Genomic DNA, 19,363 nt, shown 5'->3' with positions numbered 1-19,363 from the left:
GGACTATCATAATGATAAAGGGAAGATCCACCAAAGAAAAGTGAAAATGTAATCCAATTTTAGGTTGTTATATACTTGTCAAGGGAAGAATAAATTGGACAACACTCTCATCATTTTTCTTTTTGCTTTCAAATGGATTTGTTAACCAACTGAAGGGACATAACAAAATATTCCCTGCCATGAGCCAGTCAGAACTTGTTTGATGCCGCATATAAATGATGTAAAGGCAACAGAGAGCTCTACAGATTGGGAGAGAGGAAATTGAATTATGTGCTCCACACTTTGTAACAGAGCAAGTTTATATACAAATACTGTTGCCAGGCTAAATATGCTACCTAACACACAAGTTTTCTTTTAAAAGTTCTGTTGCCAAAATAAAATTTCATGAAGGGAACTCAACAGTATATATGTAGAAACAAGGAACTGCCGTTACTGGTTAATACACAAAAGGACAAAAAGTGCTGGAGTATCTCAATGGGTCAGGCTGCATCTCTGGAGAACATGGAAAGCGTATATGTGTTCCATGTGTTCTGAGACCTGAACTAACGTCCCTTAAGCTACTGGACACTTAATGCAACAACTCATATCGGTGAAATGCCAGCAATGTTATTCTGTGGCACTTGATGGCTCCTACCATGAGAGCACTACTATCAAATGTTCACCTTGTTTTTATCCAATATTACTACTGATCAGTCACAATGCACCTAATAGCTTCCTATTTTATATTCCGGAGTCCAAGAACAAACTCTTCTAGAATCATCCACACGTAGAACTCAAGAATCAGAATACAGATCGAGGAAATGAACATGAAGAATTCTTCCCAACTGGACACACATCATGGTATCGGACAAATTCATCTAAAGGTCATGCTGAAGCACTTTGCAAGTAGATAAATAAGAAAAACACATGCATGCTAATGTGCTTATGCACACACATCCCTGAAACATTATCTTTATCACAGTAGAAGATTAAAAATGTGACATCAGAAGAGACCCTTCAGATAGATCATCAAGCCACTGCTTTGCCAGACTATGTTCACTATACCCAATAAGGACTCTACTTATTCACAAAATGCTGGAGTAACTCAGCAGGTCAGGCAGCATCTCCCGAGATGTTGCCTGACCTGCTGAGTTACTCCAGCATTTTGTGAATAAATCGATTTGTACCAGCATCTGCAGTTATTTTCTTACAAGGACTCAACTCATTTAAGGACTTAACTCATTTAAGCACAGTATGTTCAAATAATAGATTTATCTGCAAAAATTGTAAGTAAAACAGTACAGTCATTCACTATTTTGTATCTCATTCTCATGTAACTTGGTCTGATGCCCTTCATGGATAGCATTCCACCCACCAAGACAGCAACACAAGGCAGCTAAGAAACTGGAACAACATATACCATTGAAAACAGATCGGCGGCTTGCTCCATCAATCCCACAAGACCAGCTTCTGTAAAATACTTCCCAGAGCAGATCCCTTCCTCATCTGGTGAAAGGACATCATCAGAAACTGCAGACTCCTCCAAAACATTGAAAGAGATGTTCTGGAAGGAAACAGAGCAAGATACAAACTCAGATGATTGCAATGACAAAAACACGTTTTGCCATATGCCCACACCGGCCAACATGTACCTGTCTAAATGTTTCTTAAACATTAGAATCGTCTCTGCCTCAACTACCTCCTCTGGCAGCTCATTCCATACAGCTACCACTTTTTGCGTGAAAAAGTTGCCCCTCGGGTTCCTTTTAAATCTTTCCCCCCCACCTTAAACCTGTCCTCTGGTTCTCGATTCCCCGACTCTGGGCAAGAGACTGTTAGTCTACTTGATCTATTCCTCTCATGATTTTATACACCTCTATAAGACCCTCATCCCTCTTCCTCCTGCACTCCAAGGAATAGAGTCCTAGCCTGCTCAACCTCTCCCAAAAGCTCAGGTCTTGCCTAATGCCGACAAGTAAAACAGCACTAAGTAACAACTATCGATAAGGTTTGCTTTTCAAAAGTTTCAAACATATTGAATCAGGAAGGCCAGTTTGAGAAAGTAGATTTGGTCTAAATATGTACACTCACCAGAGGGAAGAATAGTGAGTAGGCGGGAAGGGGGGGGGGGGGGGCAGGGAGTCAGAATAGAGGAAGTGGACAGGGTAAGTGGAGGGGGTAGGTTGATGAGCATAAGGAAGAGGTGGAGAAGAAGAAAGGACGTGGGTAAAATGGGGATGGAGTGGAAAGAAAGGTGTACTTAGAAAATCCTGTGTAGATCAGGAGAGAGAGGGGATACCTACAATTGGAGAGTACAATGTTCACCAATGGGTTGCAGGCCACCCAAGAGGAATATGAGGTGTTCTTCCAGTTTGCTTGTGGCCTCATCCTGGCAATGGAGACAGCCCAGGGCAGACAGGTTAGGGGACGAGAAGTGATGTGGCTTGCAAACAGGAGCTCCAGCTAGCAGAAAGAGTGCAGGTGTTTGGTGAAGCAATCATCTGATCCACATTTGATCTTACCAATGGAGGAGAGACCATATCAAGAAAACAAATTGCATCAGACAAGATTGGAGGAGGTGCATGGCAACCGCTATCTCACCTGGAAGGACTGATTGGAGGTGAAGGATGATGTGTCGGGATTTTTTTGGCATCTCCTGAGGTTGCAAGGAAAAGTGCCTGGGGAAGAGGAAGGGTGGGTAGGAAGGGTTTAGCAAACCAAGGAGACACATAGAGAATGGTCTCTGCAGAAAGCAGAAAGGGTAGGGGAGGGGAAGATGTGACTGGTGGTGGAATCACATTAAATCTCGCAAAAATGTCAGTGAATAACATTTTGGATGCAGAGGCAGATAGGGTGAAAGGTAAGGGCAAGGGGAGCTCTATCCCATTTCTGTCTGGGGAAATTGCAGGTGAGAACAGAGCTGTGGGAAACAGAGGAGGTACATGGATGAAGCTGCCACCAGTGGCTCCACCAGTCAACGCAGTTGTGCTCTTGCCCCCACTCTGTCCAGGAACATAAATTAAACTGGCTGTGATTAGAAAACACACAGCAAAACATACAGACAAAGAGAGAGTTAATATTCTAGGTCAATTATTTTTCATCAGAACAGTTATCAACCTGGGTATAGTTCTACTTCCAAACAAAGGCTTTAAATGTAGGTAATATTTCTCCATCTGACCCAAGGTCACAGCATCACAACACTATAAAGGGAATGATCCTGATCTGAAGGTAAAGGGGCATTTCTGTAATAAACATCAAACAAAAAAATCAAAACGGTCATTTGGCCAATTACTGTGCCAGCGCTTGCTCCCGACAGGAACTTCCTTTCATCCTACTTCATCTCACCCTATCAGTACATCCTTTCATTCTCTTTATGGGATGGAACTTAAAGTTCAATTATACTGGATGATTTTATGCAGATGTGAAAAAATGAATCCAATCTCACCTGGAATGTCACACATCCAACTGGGAGATACTTGCGATCTTCCAACATACTTAGGTATTCTGCTACAAGTGCTGCTGAATGCACCAGGCACTGCGCTGCTTCAGCACGGTTGCTCTTCTCCGAGTGCTTTCCAGCCATGTTTTGGAGCCATGTTAGACGCAGATCTGGTGAAGTCTGGTACCCTTTAGCAATTCTAACAGATGAAAAATGAAAAACACGTATCAATCACCGATAAGCATGCAGGCTCAAATCAAAATAACCCAAGCATACCATTTATTTTTTGTTTTCTTCTTCTCTTCCTTTCTCCCATCTCCAAATCTTCATCTTTCCGCTCCTGAAAGTATTGATGGGTGCTGTCGAACTCTTAGGCATTTTTCTGAGTCTAAATAACATTTCAACCAGGTTCTGGCTCGAAGGGCCGAATGGGCTACTCCTGCACGTATTGTCTATTGAAAGGAAGTATGATCTAATCCACAGTGGCCATCAAGGGTCACTTGTTAGCTAGAAGCTATACGGATTCAACCTTTTTTTTCACGCTACATGGCATCTTAATGGGTGCTCTTGCTGAGATTAGACTAGGCAGTGAATCTTGAAATTCTAGTTCCATGATTCAATAATATTCTAGATGATGGATTTAAATAAGTTTATAAGTAAGTCTCCACCCTAGTTATATTTACATTATTTAATATATTACTGAATTCAGCCAAATAACTGGTTTCCCAGAGATTCTGTTTTATGGCCATTTTAATGTAAGTAAATTGTTCTACACACTTGGTCCATACTTCTAAACTAACACTCGGTCTCAATTTCCTTTACTGGATATTTTATTATTCATTACAATGTACCAAAATGAAAGTGGGAAAGTAAGTGGAAAGGATTCTGAGGTAAAAGATATAAATGCATTTGGAACGACAGGGATTGATTAGGGATAATCGGCATGGTTTTATGTCAAGTGAATTTGATTGAGTTTTTTGAAGAAGTAACCAAGAAGATTAATGAGGGCAGGGTCATAGATGTAGTCTTTCTGGAGTTCAGTAAGCCCACTGATAATGTTTTGCATGGCAGGCTGCCCTGGAAGGTTAGATCACTTGGGATTCAGAGCGAGCTAGCTAAATGGACGCAGAATTGGTCTCATGGAAGGAAGTAGAGGATGGTGGTGGAGCCCATTGCTGATCTATATCAATGATTTGGATGACAATATACAAGGCATGATTAGTAAGTTTGCAGAAGACAGTAAAATAGGCGGTAGACAGTGAAGGTGGTCATCAAGAATTACAACGCAATCTTGTGGAACTGGGCATGTGGGCTAAGGAATGGCAAATGGAGTTTAATTCAGATCAGTGTGAGGTGTTGCATTTTGAGATGTTGAACCACAGTAGGACCTTCATGGTGAATGGTAGGGCCCTGAGGAGTGTTGTAGAGCAGAAGGATCTTGGAAAATAAAGCCATAATTTCCTGAAAGTGGCATCGTAGGTAGAAAGAGATGATAAAGAAGGCTTGTGGCACACTAACATTTATCAGTCAGGGAATTAAGTATAAAAGCTGGGAAGTTATGTTACAGTTGCTCGTGAGGTTGGTGAGCCGTGCTTGAAGTATTGTGTTCAGTTTTGGTCACCATGTTATAGGAAGGTTATCATTAAACTGGATAGGCTGCAAAGAAGATTAACAGGGATGTTGCCAGAACTTGAGGGGCTGAGCTATAGGGGAGAGGTTGGGAAGGCTGTGACTTTGCAGAGTGTTGGAGGTTGAGGGGCGATCTTACAGAGATGTATAAAATCATGAGAGAAATAAATAAGATGAATGAATAGGTTTTTTTTTAGGGTAGAGAAATCACAAACTAGAAAGCATTCGTTTAAGGAAAGATTTGTAAGGAACCAGAGGGGCAATTATTTCACAGTGGGAGGTAGAATATTGAATGAGCTACCAGAGGAAGTAGATGAGGCAGATACAATAACAACATTTAAAGTCTATGAATGTATTATTTGCAGCACAGAATAATTATGTGTTTAAAACTGCATGATAACTGACACATGGTCTGGCAGGAGATGCCATCCATACTGGTCTGCTTGCCTCTCCAGTCAGATGAATAGTAAAAGTGTAAGAAGGAACTGCAGATGCTGGTTTACACCGAAGACACACAGAATACTGGAGTAACTCAGCGGGACAAGCAGCATCTCTGGAGGGAAGGAATGGGTGATGTTCCGGGCCGAGACCCTTCGATGAATGATAAGTTTTGGCTCGTGGATGTGAACAATTAAAATCAGCTAAGTTAAACTATATCCCTCTTTTCTGATATTTCATTGCTCACAAATTTGGTTTTGTAACAATTGTTCAAGTGTTTTGTTCTAAATGGGCTATTCCTGTCAGAGTCAAGCTTGAGGAAACGTGTTACTGGTCTACCAAATATTATTCAGGATGCAAATGGAAATTTCTCACACGGATTCTTAGATTTTTCAGATATTCATAACTAAGTATGATTGCTGCATTTTGGAAGTCTGCAGACTTTTTTGTTAGCTAAGTTGCCGAACTTACATATTTTATGTGGGAAGCCCAAGAAGATGCCTCTCCCATGCATATTCCTACCACTCGCTTCACTGTTGAAGGCTAAGCAATCCTCCACCAACTTTCAAACAACTGCACAATTAAATCAGAGGCATAACAAAAGGAACTCGGGGTGTAGGGCAAGCTGGATTCTGAGAGCCAGTTAAATCTCAGGGAAGGCAACGATATTGTTGAAAACTCCCAGCTAGGTTCCTGGTCTGGATTTCTATCTAATGATTCCTGCTCTGATGTCATGATGAATGAGTACAGCATGAATATCTGTTAGCAATTTAATGTCTGAGTGAGGAACCAGGACTATTACTGCCCCTGTGACTTCATGAATTGGAGCCTTGAGAAAAGCAGAGGCTAGCGGAATAAATTAAGAGGAAAGGTAGAAAGCATCCTATGTCATTCATTTGACAGCTGCTGAACATTTGCAAGACGTACCTGTACATGAGATCAATGAGCATTTCTGGATCTTCTTGGTGTTCTTTCATTTTCACAGTGTCGGAGAGGATCATGTGGAGATTGAAAACCAGGTCCTGCACCTATAACAGAATTAGCACAATAATAATGAACAGCGGGGAAATGTGAAATATTTACTCCAACCATGAAGAATACCCAAACAGTTTTTGAACCATTTTTCAGGCAATATTCAAAAACATGCCCAAGAAGAAAAATTAGAACACAGAGAATTATAATTTAACCAAAAATATTATGCAAAGTCAAATCAAAGGTCCGTTTTAATAATACTATACAATAAAACAAACAAATGACTTCGCTAATAAATCAATCACAGATACGCATTCTTAAAATGCGCAAGAAGACAAATGTCCTGAGTTTCAGAGAGTGCTGCCTACAACAACTCACTTCCTTCTGACAAGCTTTCTACAGCAGACTTTCAGTGAATTAGTCTTCCTTTGATTAAAAACTTAATTCTGGTCCAGGTAACTGTTTCCATACTCCCATATCGTTTACTTCTCTTCCCTAAAGTGCAAATTCATGCTTCCAAAATAGAACGGGCTTTTACTTATGAATTTGTTATCCAACAAAGTCCTTCTGACTCCAGTTAGAAGCATTTTATAAATGATGAGGAAAATATTTTGATATAAGTGTGATTAGGTTTAAGCTTGTAGCAATTTTGCTGAATTAGGTGGCAGGTTTGTGTTCTATTCCAGACACAAGCACATAATCCATGTTGGCATTCCAGTAAGGTACCAACGATGTTCTACACTGTAGGAGGTGCCATTTTCAGGTAAGAAAGGGCGACATTGTGATGCTGCTAGTGGAACTACTGCCTCACAGCCTCCAGCAACCCAGGTTCAATCCTGACCTCAGCTGCTGTCTGCTTGGAGTTTGCCAGTTCTCCATGTGGATTTTATCTGATGCTTGTCTCTCCCACAAAACAGACAGGTTAATTAACCACTGTAAATTGCCTAGGGAGAATAAAATGGGATTAGAGTAGAGTTGGTATGAATGGGTGCTTGGCGATTAGCATTAACTCTGTGGGCTGAAAGGCCTATTTCCATTCTATATGTCCAAGTTTAATCAAGCATCTATCTATCTGCTCTTGCAGGTAGATTTAAAATATATAATTGCTCTATTTGTAATTAAGCTGGGAGTTCGCCAATTGTCCTGGCCAATATTTATTCTTTAGCCAAATGTCACCAAAAACAAATAATCTGGACATATATCCCACAGATGTATCTGATTTAGCGGTGCTGAATTTACTGCAAAGGACTTTGTGAAATCCCGTAGTCTTATTATGCAAATAAAATACCTGGTCAGGAAAGGTCGTTTCTCTCAATTCCAGATCCTCCTCGGCATATGTCAGTATTGTCTTTAAAGACCTTCTCAGGAATTCTTCATTAAAATTCTGGGATGTTCCAACCAGCGAGGAAAGGGACATAGTTACTTGCATCTTCACCCGTGCAAAATTCTGAGAGCAAAAACAACAATTACCTAATGTTCCTACTCAGACTGGATTTTTAACAACAATTAGAAAGTACAACGTCTGAAGAGGTTAAGCAAAGTTCAAATGGTGTTGAAAACTCTTACATTTCCAATCTCAAAGTTTTGCCTCATGAGGAGGTAAAGTGATGCACTGGCATGTGCTCGGATCGTGCCAATACTGCTGCTGCAATGTCGTAGGAGCCTTAAGCAAAGATCAGCACATTGTTCAGTTTCTTCTTCGAAAAGAAGTTCAGGAAACTGTAACAAAGGGGATAAATCAAATTAATCAACTTAAATTCCTTGTTTTTTGTTTTTTGAAAGAAACGATGCATATTTTCTCCAGTTCAATAAAGGTCAACAAGTACTCTCGCTATTACTTATTGAATGTGACTTTAACTTCATAGTCATTAGAAGTATAAGCATATTTTAAACCTGGAGAGTCACAGACAATTCATATGAAGAATAGGTTTCTACCATACCTACGCTAATGGTATTAGTTAAGTACTGCAGTCACCTGAATGTCGTCTTTTCACAATGTTTCTAACAGTCGTCTTTCGGTGTTGGTGCATTGCCAACTTATTGAGACTGGATTTTCGAGTGCATAATTTTAAATAATCAAATATATTTAGCTTTTCTAAATTCATCGCTCAGCAATATCCTGTGCTGTCAAGGTAAATTATTAATGGTAACATAAAAACAGGTAAAATTATTAATGGTAAAATAAAAACAGAAAAACACAGTTTAAAGAGATCAGTAGGTGATTGGTGCTTTGCTCTTTTTTCTCAAGAGAAAGAAACTGATTGGATTCTTTCTCTTATATGTAATAGTGTGATATCTGGATGGTATGAAATTATTTTCAAACCTTTATCAAATAAATTGATTGGACTGGCATACATTCCACCATACAATATTGAAGAATCACACCAATAATCTTTTATATTACCAAAATGGAGAATCTAAGCTGGTAATTGGAGCAATGTTTCATTCTTTTAGGTCATTGCTTCAAGTATACAGTGTCTGCTGCATCTTGTACCAGATCCATTGTGAAGCTCAACACAGAAACCCCAAACCAAGTCTGCAAGGAAGAGTAGGGTTTACATTTTACTCTTCTTCTCTCCTTATCTGGCATCCTTTTATCACCTTTTCATCTCTAGTCTTTGCCACTTACTCCATCTGCCAATGAAGCCTCCCTCACCGATATCTACCTATCACTTGCGAGGCTTTGTCTTGCCCCCACTTTTCTTTTTCAGCACAATAGTCCTGCACGTTTATCTGCAATAATTCAACACCTACTTTGGATACCAAGGCTCTCTGAGTCGCAAAACAATGCTGCAGGTAAAGCGCACTCTGGTTACAGGCCATAGTGTGAAGAAGAACCTTCAGGACTCCTCCAAGCACACTCTCCTTAGACTCTGTCACTGAAACAGTCTGTAGAAAGAGAAAATAAAGATTACATTCACAGTTTTAAAAATCTGATATTCAACAAAAGTTTTTTTTAGTGTTGTAGTGCCATAGTCAGAGCTGTAGAGCATGGGTTCAGGCCCTTCGTCTTACCTTGTCCATGCTTACCAAGTTGGCATATTGAGCTAGTCCCATTTGCCTGCATTTGGTCTATGGCTCTCTAAACCCTTCCTTTCCATGCAGTGTATATTTGTCTAACTCTCTCTTGAAAGCATCCAGAGAATTGGCCTCCACTGCCTTCTGAGGCAGAGAATTCCACAGTTGCACAAGAACTGCAGCTGCTGGTTTACACCAAAGATAGACACAAAATGCTAGAGCAACTCAGTGGGGCAGGCAGCATCTCTGGAGAGAAGGAATGGGTGACGTTTTGAGTTGAGACCCTTCTCAGTATTGTGTTCAGGTGCTGAGGGATAATCTTATAGAGGTGTACAAGATAATAAGGGGAATAGATAGAGTTAACACACAAGAGTCTTTTGCCCAGAGTAGAAGAATCAAGAACCAGAGGACATAGGAATAAGGTGACGCGGGAAGGATTTAATAGAAACCCAAGGGGCAACATTTTCACACAGAGGGTGATAGGTGTATGGAACGGGCTGCCAAAGGGGGTAGTTGAGACAGGTAATGTAATCATATTTAAAATACATTTGGACTAGTATCTTGGTCAGCATGAGCAATCTGGACCGACGGGCCTGTTTGCATACTGTATGACTCCATGTCTCATAGTTGGTCAACTTCAGATCTATTAAGCATCAATGATGTAAAATAAATTAAATCTCAAAAACGCATTCCCACACCACCATGTGACCAATCACATCTTTTACATATATTTATGCTTTTTTGAAGCACTTCTTTTTAAAGAATTCTATTTCCATTTGCCAATTCTAAGGAAATGTTACATTTTGGAAAAATAGCGAGAGATATACCAATTTACACAAATGAAAAAACGAGCCTTTCAACCTCTTAATGCAGCCTGAATTTGTAAAAAGATCTCAAGGTGGAAGACACTGTGATCTAGATTATATTTCATCTAGGTTAGTGTGGAAATAGGAAAGGTTGTTGAAATGATGCCAAAAAACTCAAATGTGCTGCAGATTGTGAAGGTCTTTCTTTGTTCCAGCAACCCAGGTTCAGTTCTCTTGCTGTTTGTATGCAATTTCAATGTTCCGCCTGTAACTGCATGAGTTTCTTCTGGGGGTTGTAGTTTCTTCCCACATCCCAAAGACATGCTGGTTGTTTGGTAAATTGGCTAAACTATTCCCAGTGTGGATGGCTGTTGGGAAGAGTCAGAATGGGGAAAATGTTAATGGGCATATCAGGAAGAGCAGGTCACATGCAAATAAGTGAGGGAATAGGGTCGATGGGATTCATCTGAAATCCATCACAGACTCACTAATTTGCATTAGGCGAGAAATAGTATTGGATGGACTGATGGGACTGAAGGCTGATAAATCCCCAGGGCCTGATGGTCTACATTCCAGGGTACTCAAGGAGGTGGCTCTAGAAATCGCAGACGCATTGGCAATCATTTTCCAACGTTCAATAGATCAGGATCAGTTCCTGGGGATTGGAGGGTAGCTAATGTTATCCCACTTTCCAAGAAAGGAGCGAGAGAGAAAACAGGGAATTATAGACCAGTTAGCCTGACATCGGTGGTGGGGAAGATGCTGGAGTCAATTATTAAAGAGGGAATAACGGCGCATCTGAATAGCAGTAAAAGGATTGGTCCAAGTCAGCATGGATTTATGAAGGGGAAATCCTGCTTGACTAATCTTCTGGAATTTTTTTGAGGATGTGACAAGTAAAATGGATGAAGGAGAGCCAGGGGATGTAGTGTATCTAGACTTTCAGAAAGCCTTTGATAAGGTCCCACACGGGAGGTTGGTGAGTAAACTTAGAGCACATGGTATTGAGGGTAGAGTATTGATATGGATAGAGAATTGGTTGGCAGACAGGAAGCAAAGAGAAGGAATAAACGGGTCCTTTTCAGAATGGCAGGCAGTGGAGAGTGGAGCGCCGCAAGGCTCAGTGCTGGAGCCGCAACTATTTACAATATATATTAATGATTTGGATGATGGAATTAGAAGTAACACTAGCAAGTTTGCAGATGACACACAGCTGGTTGGCAGTGTGAACTGCGAAGAGGATGTTAGGAGGTTGCAGGGTGACTTGGACAGGTTGAGTGAGTGGGCAGATGCATGGCAGATGCAGTATAATGTAGATAAATGTGAGGTTATCCACTTTGGCGGCAAGAAACAAGGAGGCAAATTATTATCTCAATGGTGTCAGATTAGGTAATGGGGAAGTGCAACGAGACCTTGGTGTCATTGTACACTCGTCACTGAAAGTAAGCGTGCAGGTGCAGCAGGCAGTGGAGAAAGCTAATGGCATATTGGCCTTCATAACGAGAGGATTTGAGTATAGGAGCAAAGAGGTCCTTCTGCAGTTGTATGGGGCTCTAGTGAGACCACATCTGGAGTATTGTGTGCAGTTTTGGTCTCCTAATTTGAGGAAGGAAGTCCTTGCTATTGAGGCAGTGCAACGTAGGTTCATGAGGTTAATCCCTGGGATGGAGGGACTGTCATATGAGGAAAGATTGGAAAGACTGGGCTTGTATTCACTGGAGTTTAGAAGGATGAGAGGGGATCTTATAGAGACACATAAAATTATAAAAGGACTGGACAAGCTAGATGCAGGAAAAATGTTACCAATGTTGGGGGGGTCCAGGCCAGGGGCCACAGTCTAAGAATAAAGGTGAGGCCATTTAAAACTGAAGTGAGAAGAAACGTTTTCACCCAGAGAATTGTGAATTTGTGGAATTCTTTGCCACAGAAGGCAGTGGAGGCCAATTCACTGGATGAATTTAAAAGAGTTAGATAGAGCTTTAGGGGCTAGTGGAATCAAAGGATATGGGGAGAAGGCAGGCCTGTGTGCATGATCAGCCATGATCACAATGAATGGCGGTGCTGGCTTGAAGGGCCAAATGGCCTCCTCCTGCACCTATTTTCTATGTTTCTATGACTCAATGGGCCAAGTGGCCTTCTCCTATCTCATACAGCCAAATGAACAAAGTGAAAATAGGTGTCTTCAGCAGAACATTGCCAACTCTATCATTGGTACTTCCCTGTACCTTTGGATTTGCTCGTACCTAAATTCTTCTTCTCTTACCTGAACAACTATTTCCAATGTATCCAAAATAATAAGGTTTGCTTCTGTTGCGAGGTTACCATCAATCAGTGCTTCATGTTCCAACTCTGCCCTTGATCTGCCATATAGAAATATAGAGTCAGAAATTGTTCAGACTTTTGCTTGGTGTCCTAAAATGTCATGAATTCAGCCATAATTTGCAGGCTCGTTTGATCTAAAGGATTATCATGTTGTGTGCTTTGAATTTAGTCTTTGTGAGCTAGAAATTCATTATAATGTAAAACTAATATTTGAAATCTATATATTTTGGTTAGCCTTCAGTTTTCTTCCTTATGAGTACTTGGTGTTTCTGTTTCCAGATGAATTGATTCCAAAAACAGCAGACTCCAATGCCTCCCTAGATTTTGAGCATCCAGTGGTAGGCCTGGAAGCCAAACTGTTTCCATCATTTTATCTCTCAGAAAATCTGCATAATTCTGTGGTAAATGATTTGAAATACAAAATGTTGGGTAATGTTTACCCCTAGGGATGCTAAAAAAATGTTTTACATACTTACGGCTTCCCCCATTGGAATTTGTTAAACAATAACCTTGCTGACCTATACAGTTGAGTTTCACAAATTGCAAGTGACTACACACTGGGAGGGCTGAAAAGTAGTACAATAACTCATACAGTCAAGTAAAAGTTCTACCCAAGTCACTAGAAAGTGGGGAGGGGAAAACATGTTAAAATATAACAATTTGGAAAGAAAGTAATATTTTCTACACTGGTGGGTAGTCCACTCCTGAAATACAGCCAACAGATACTTTCATGTATTTATAACTTGATTAATCATGTGACACAAGAGTTAGGTCTTTTGCACTTTTACTGCAACTATGTTAAATATATAATTGAATATTTAACCTTTTTTATGGCAATCATTTCTATTGCCTTTAAATCAAATTAACTGCCACAATAATGTGGAATTTCCAATAGTGATCAAGGATAAAATGAAGCCAAGAATGTAAATAGCTGTGTGATTGAGCCATGAATGTGGTGGACTGTATATTTAAAGGTGCATATAGATATACATCTGAAAGATCGAGGAATTGAGGATTATGGGGAACTGGCAGAAGAGTTGAGGCCAGCTAAGATCAGCCATCATCACACTGAATGATGGAACAGGCCCAAGGAGCTTGATGGCTTATTCCTGCTTCTATTTTCTTGTGTTCTTGTTAAGGGACAGAGTAGGTTTACAATTTAACGACAGCAAAATAAAATGCAAATCTGGTTTTAAATAAAGACAAGATCCTTAGGTGGAGCAAGAATTGAACAATTAATGGAAATGGCGAGTTCCCCATGGATTTCTGCACCCAAATGCAGCAATGTCCATAAGAGGAACAAACAAAGTAAGGTATCGGCTCAGAGTAAATTAAACATTAATCAATATTGAAACCATCCTCTGCACTGGAGAACTGAAAGCAGATGATCTCCCCTTCCACAATTCCCTGGGATTATATGTAAAGTGCACACTGGCGAGATCAGCTTCATGAAGGGACAATTAATCATTTATAAAAACTGTTACAGCAAAGAAACCTAACAAAAAAACACCAAAATATCAATGGCATGTTGGTGACTCCAAAAGTCAACATAAATGGGTCAGCTTGAAATGTATTCTACTAAAAGATCCTTGCAGCAATCTTCATCTGACGATAGTCTAAAGTGATAATTTAATTATTGGGATGACAAAAAATGGATTAAGTACAAAAGGGAAAGAGGAGACAGGGAGAGAGGAAGAACCATTCTCACCAAAAGGTGTAATATAACCTTAAAACATACTTTAAAAAATGTGCACAAACCACAGGTAACAAATTTGTAGGAAGACAGATGTCTTTTAAAATGTGAGAGTAAAAAAAGGGGCAAAGCGTGGAGAAAGATGAAATGAACTCAAGAAAAAGATGCAGAGGAAAATGGATGGATAAAATGAGATGGTAAAGATTCATTAGAAGATAGAAAAAAACCCACCCAGTTTTCATTTGTAAGATTTAGGCATAGCATACCATGTTTGAATTAGAATGCAAAATTGCCAGTCATGTATTGTGATTACATGCCTTTGAAACCATCTAAATGAAAGTAATGTAATAACTTAATATATGAAATGCTACTGTTGTACGTGTCTCTTATTACATGTAATACCTTCAATATGAAACTGCAAAAGATTGTTAAATCTCACATTTTGCATTTCATTATTCATGCTGCAATCTCTCTGTAAATTTTGTTTTAGTGCTTTAATCTTCAAGCCACATGCAGACCAGCAGAGGCACCAGTACAAGCAGAGTTCTTCCACAGCTCTCAATGCCCAGGTGGTGTGCTTAGCAAGCATTCTACTCAGCATTCAATTAAACGTACAGAAATAGCAATTGCACCAGTAGATTCAATAGGTCAAATTGGTTACAGATGAGTTGAATGACTTTTAAATGACTTTTTTATTTGCTAACTGTCTGAAAATACTACAAGAAACATTTGCTAATTATTATTTGGGCTAAACCCCAGTGAAGTAAAGATAGGTTAGTGGCCAAGAAAGCATGAAGCCAAATATTGGACATATGTTGGAGAACTTGTATCTCATTCACAGTATACATCAGCTGTCATACATTCAAACCTATTTATTAAGATGCAAATTACTGTGTGTTGCTGCTTTCTGGAATCATTAAGTAACCCGATAGTGATCCAATATCTACTTCACCAGTCCCTCATTTAAGCAGATGTTTCTAAAATAAAATCACTGTGGGGTGGGGGGGTTAATGTTACTAACATTATCATTAGTAATAGTTGCCTCCAGATATAAATCACCACTCGCAACAAGCATAAATTACCTTTTTTTTCTAACAGCAAAAGTAACCTCTCATGCCACAATGTAAATTAGCCACAGTGTGACTTGCATCATTTTGATCAACTGCGACATTTGCTCCTCTAATACCAAATTCACCCAGCAATAAAAATAGGAGGAATGTGGAACAATAGGAGCTGGGTCATACGAGAATAAATTGCAGTGGCCGTGCTGAATGCTCTTAATGCTAAGGTGCTATTTAACCACTGCTGTATTAAAAAATCCTGGAAACTTAAGTCAATGGGAATCCACTGGATATAAACATATCGAGCATTAAGAAAAAAAATTGTGGTCATTGGAGGCCAGTTCCCGCAAACCTAGAATATCAGAGTCGGAAACCATCCTGACATTGTCTTGAACCCAATCATCTTGTGCCAATCATCAATAACTTGCCTTCGTCATAAAGTCATAATTCAGGGGAATCTTCAGTTCCATTCACAACTCTTCAAAAAACGATGAGATCCCTGGGCTTATGAAGTCGGCCTGGATAACTTTTAGGGAAGGGCTGATCGGTGGAAAGTTACCTTCATTCCACATAAGTTCATGCAAGGAGCATCCGTCATGAGGGTGCAGTTAATTTCCTCTGATATTCAACAGCACTCCGCCACTGCCACCACCCCCCTCCTTCTGCATCAACAACACTTTGAGGGGTACTGAGCTTGGGGTCATCATAACTATACCAGCCACACAAATCCTGAGGCTCCAAGCAAAGATCAAAAGCTGGGTATCCTAAACTGAATGATTAATCTTCTGAGCTTTTCCATCACATGGCAGTCAGGTTGATGGAATACTCTCCTTTTGCCTGGATGAGTGCTGCTCCAACACACAAGAAACATAGCACATTCCAGGCCTGCTTAACTTGTATTCCAGCTTCCAAGAAAAAAAGTTCCTCCTTAAACCGTGATTAGCACACAATGGCAGGAGTATGGATCAATTGCATGGCAGGAACTCACCAATATCTCTTCAATAGCAATGCTCAAATCCACAAAATTAAGTGCCTGGAAGGGCAAGGACAACAGTATCACACCTGTAATGATCCGATGATATGAAAGTTTATTCCTGGTCCTTTACCAAAAAAATAGTGGACCTTTCTACCTATCACCACTTTATCTTCAATCCAGAAATCAGATATGCAGCTGATCACTGTCCTCTCAAAGGCAATTAGATGTGGGAAATAAATGTGGGCTTTGCCAGCTACACACATCTTTAACAAAAAGCTAGAAATTGCCACTAAAAGATCAACTATTTTCAAACTAAAAATAACAAAAATGCATGAACAGAAAATGATGGTAATGCTGGCAGCATCTGTGGAAAGACAAACACGAGATAACACTTCAGGTTCAAGCTCTTTTGTCAGATCTGAGAAAGAGAGAAAAACAAGTTAGTTTTAAGTTGCAACAATGGTAGGAGGGATGAATATGGTAAAGAGAATATCTCACAAAGGGTGAGGCAGTTAGAGGACACCTGACTGATAGGTTATAAAGACAATTAGAGAGAGATAATATGGTTCAGTCCTATCTCGCTCAAACCACTCTCAAAAGCAGACCAACTAAATAATCAGTATAACAGAGCAGGTACATTAAATTTATTTCCATTCTCTGATTACGGTTCCTGTCTACATTGACCAATCAATAATTCTATCTACAACTTAATCCCACAGCAGCAGTGGCCTCACCCTATCTGAGATGTTCCCTGTGTCCTTTCCATCTGACCCCAACTTTTTTTGCAAATTTAACTTATTTTCTCTCTTTCCTATTGCTGACGAAGGTCCTTCAACCTGAAAGCTTAACACTATCTCCCAACAGAATCTGCTTGATCGATGATGTTTCCATCATTTTCTGTTTTGGTTTTAGGCTAACTATATTACTTTGTGTAGGAAGGAACTGCAGATACCCAACTAAAGATAGACACAAAAAGCTGGAGTAACTCAGCAGAACAGGCAGCATCTCTGGAGAGAAGGAATGGGTGACGTTTCGGGTCGAGACCCTTCTTCAGACTTTTGTTCCAATTGCATGCATGAGTAAGTGTGCTTGAATTACAACAGGCAGCATTACAGAACGGCAAGGAGCAATTTGCAACCTTACTGATTCATTGGATGTGTTCCTTCAGGGCCAGCAGGGAGAGATATAGTAGCATCGAAGAGGGACCTCTTTTTTTGGGACTTTATTGCTGGCATAAAGGAGTAGATATGCCCTTTTGTTTGGCTCTCGGTGTTGCATTGGAAAATATGAAGAATAATTCAGAATAAGCCCTTCTAAAAATTTGAAGTCACAATTTCGGAATAATATTATCCAGAAAATATTGTTTTTGTTCTGTTACTTCATATTGTGCATCTTCCCTTATTTTTTTTAACTCAATTCCATCTTTTCTGTTCCTGGTTCTTGCTGGCTTTAATTTCTAAAATGTGTCAGAGATCCTCCCCTCAGTATTTCATCCAGCAGTACTTCCTTTACATTAGAGCTCATCAGCTAGTATTATGAGACTATTTGACCATGGAGCCAAGATCTCTGTCCATGAGCAAATCCATTACTTCTGACTGGATGGTGTTCAGAGTGGATGGAAATCTTAGCACTGCCTCTGCTAAAACTGACTTTGTAAAGTAAATGACAGGGGTTAGAAAATGTCTTGATCAGCATGCAGCCCCGTCAAAATGGCCATGCACTACATTGTTGTTTTGTATCCAATATCTGGCAAGAGGCGTCACCTGTATTTAATATATCCAGCTGGGCTGGTCAAACTTCTGCACATCACTGGGTTTTAAATGGAGTGTGATTTGAAGAAGGAGATGAAACATCAAAACAGCAAAGTTATTTACCTGGATAAAACTGAAAAATACAAGTCCAGCATTTGCAACTAAAATTAATATTTTTAAAAGATGGTGGCTAATTTATAAAGTGTTCCTTCTGGCATTTAGCAGGATCATTCCACTTTTTAATGTAATATACAGAAATAATTTTTGCTATTGATCTCAGGGCACAATAATTATTCACTCACACACAAACACACACTATATACTATATCAAGCAGATGTGTGCACCGAACAGAACTCAATCTCAGCCCAGATGTAAATCAATGTTTTAATTTTTTCACCAATGTTATGCAGAAGCGGGGATGGAAGCAGCAGCCAGTGTTACCATACCTGACAGATTTCTGGCTTCTTTAACAAACAGCACATGTGAAGAAATAATTACAGCTGTGGATTAGGATATAAGCAGTGAGAGAGAATAAGAGCAAACTTAACAACCAAGAATGCTACACCAGGAACACACCTAGCAACTCAGCCAGCACAAGTGCTTAAAGTCACTAACTCTGTTGTACTGAGCCAGGCAGACTGGGAAGGTCCCATATTCTATCCTTGGCCTTAATGAACCAAGGAATCAAGGATTGTAGACACTTAAGAGAGTTGCACTTCAGCAATCAATGCTTTTAAAAGAGGGGAAAACATAAAGGGTTATAATGTTTATTGGATGTTTTATCCCATAAAATTAGACTATTTCTGGGAAAAAAGAAAACACAATAGGCTGCGGATGCTGAAATCTGGAGAAACAAACAATTTGCTGGAAGAAATCAGGACTGATACAGCTTTCGACCTAAAACATCAACCAATTCCTTCCCCCTACAGATGCTGCTCAATCTGCTGAGTTCCTCCAGCAGATTGTTTTTTATCTGAAAAAAGACCTGATTTAACGCTCAAATATAATTACGCCGGTGCTTTTATCCAGATTTCGCATCACACCTCAACCTTTTACAAAAATCTAAACCAGAGTTTGGACGGCTGTATGACCAGAATCTAATTCTTCCCTGATATCATGTAAATGGGTGCTCATTATGCCAGCTCGGTCTGGTGGCAGTAAAAAGGAGTGAGTTTATTATAAAACATCCTTTTTTGTTTTGCTCATTCAGAATAGTTGCAGGATTCCCGACATCAAATCTCCTCCAAATAACGAGCACCTCTACACAAGTACATTGAA

At 39.9% G+C, this 19,363-nt stretch overlaps 1 protein-coding gene across 12 annotated transcripts in view; it reads right to left on the bottom strand.

The window, feature by feature from the left end:
* dock7 (dedicator of cytokinesis 7) overlaps positions 1-19,363 on the bottom strand; it is a 133,882-nt gene that overhangs the window by 18,269 nt on the left and 96,250 nt on the right. For 7 of the 12 annotated variants that reach the window (XM_078407527.1, XM_078407528.1, XM_078407530.1 and 4 more), the window contains 8 exons: positions 18,532-18,549; positions 12,545-12,641; positions 9,212-9,346; positions 8,024-8,176; positions 7,746-7,904; positions 6,413-6,513; positions 3,425-3,617; positions 1,400-1,543 (listed from right to left, as the gene is read on the bottom strand). In XM_078407527.1, the coding sequence (XP_078263653.1) occupies positions 1,400-1,543; positions 3,425-3,617; positions 6,413-6,513; positions 7,746-7,904; positions 8,024-8,176; positions 9,212-9,346; positions 12,545-12,641; positions 18,532-18,549 (1,000 nt within the window). The remainder of the gene's footprint in view (positions 1-1,399; positions 1,544-3,424; positions 3,618-6,412; positions 6,514-7,745; positions 7,905-8,023; positions 8,177-9,211; positions 9,347-12,544; positions 12,642-18,531; positions 18,550-19,363) is intronic. The other 5 variants (XM_078407532.1, XM_078407533.1, XM_078407536.1 and 2 more) reach the window with 1 other exon arrangement.

Source organism: Rhinoraja longicauda, chromosome 11, assembly GCF_053455715.1.
Source record: "Rhinoraja longicauda isolate Sanriku21f chromosome 11, sRhiLon1.1, whole genome shotgun sequence".
NCBI lineage: Eukaryota > Metazoa > Chordata > Chondrichthyes > Rajiformes > Arhynchobatidae > Rhinoraja > Rhinoraja longicauda.
The sequence above is the reverse complement of the archived record's forward strand: the minus strand, read 5'-3'. Positions and strand labels throughout refer to the sequence as shown.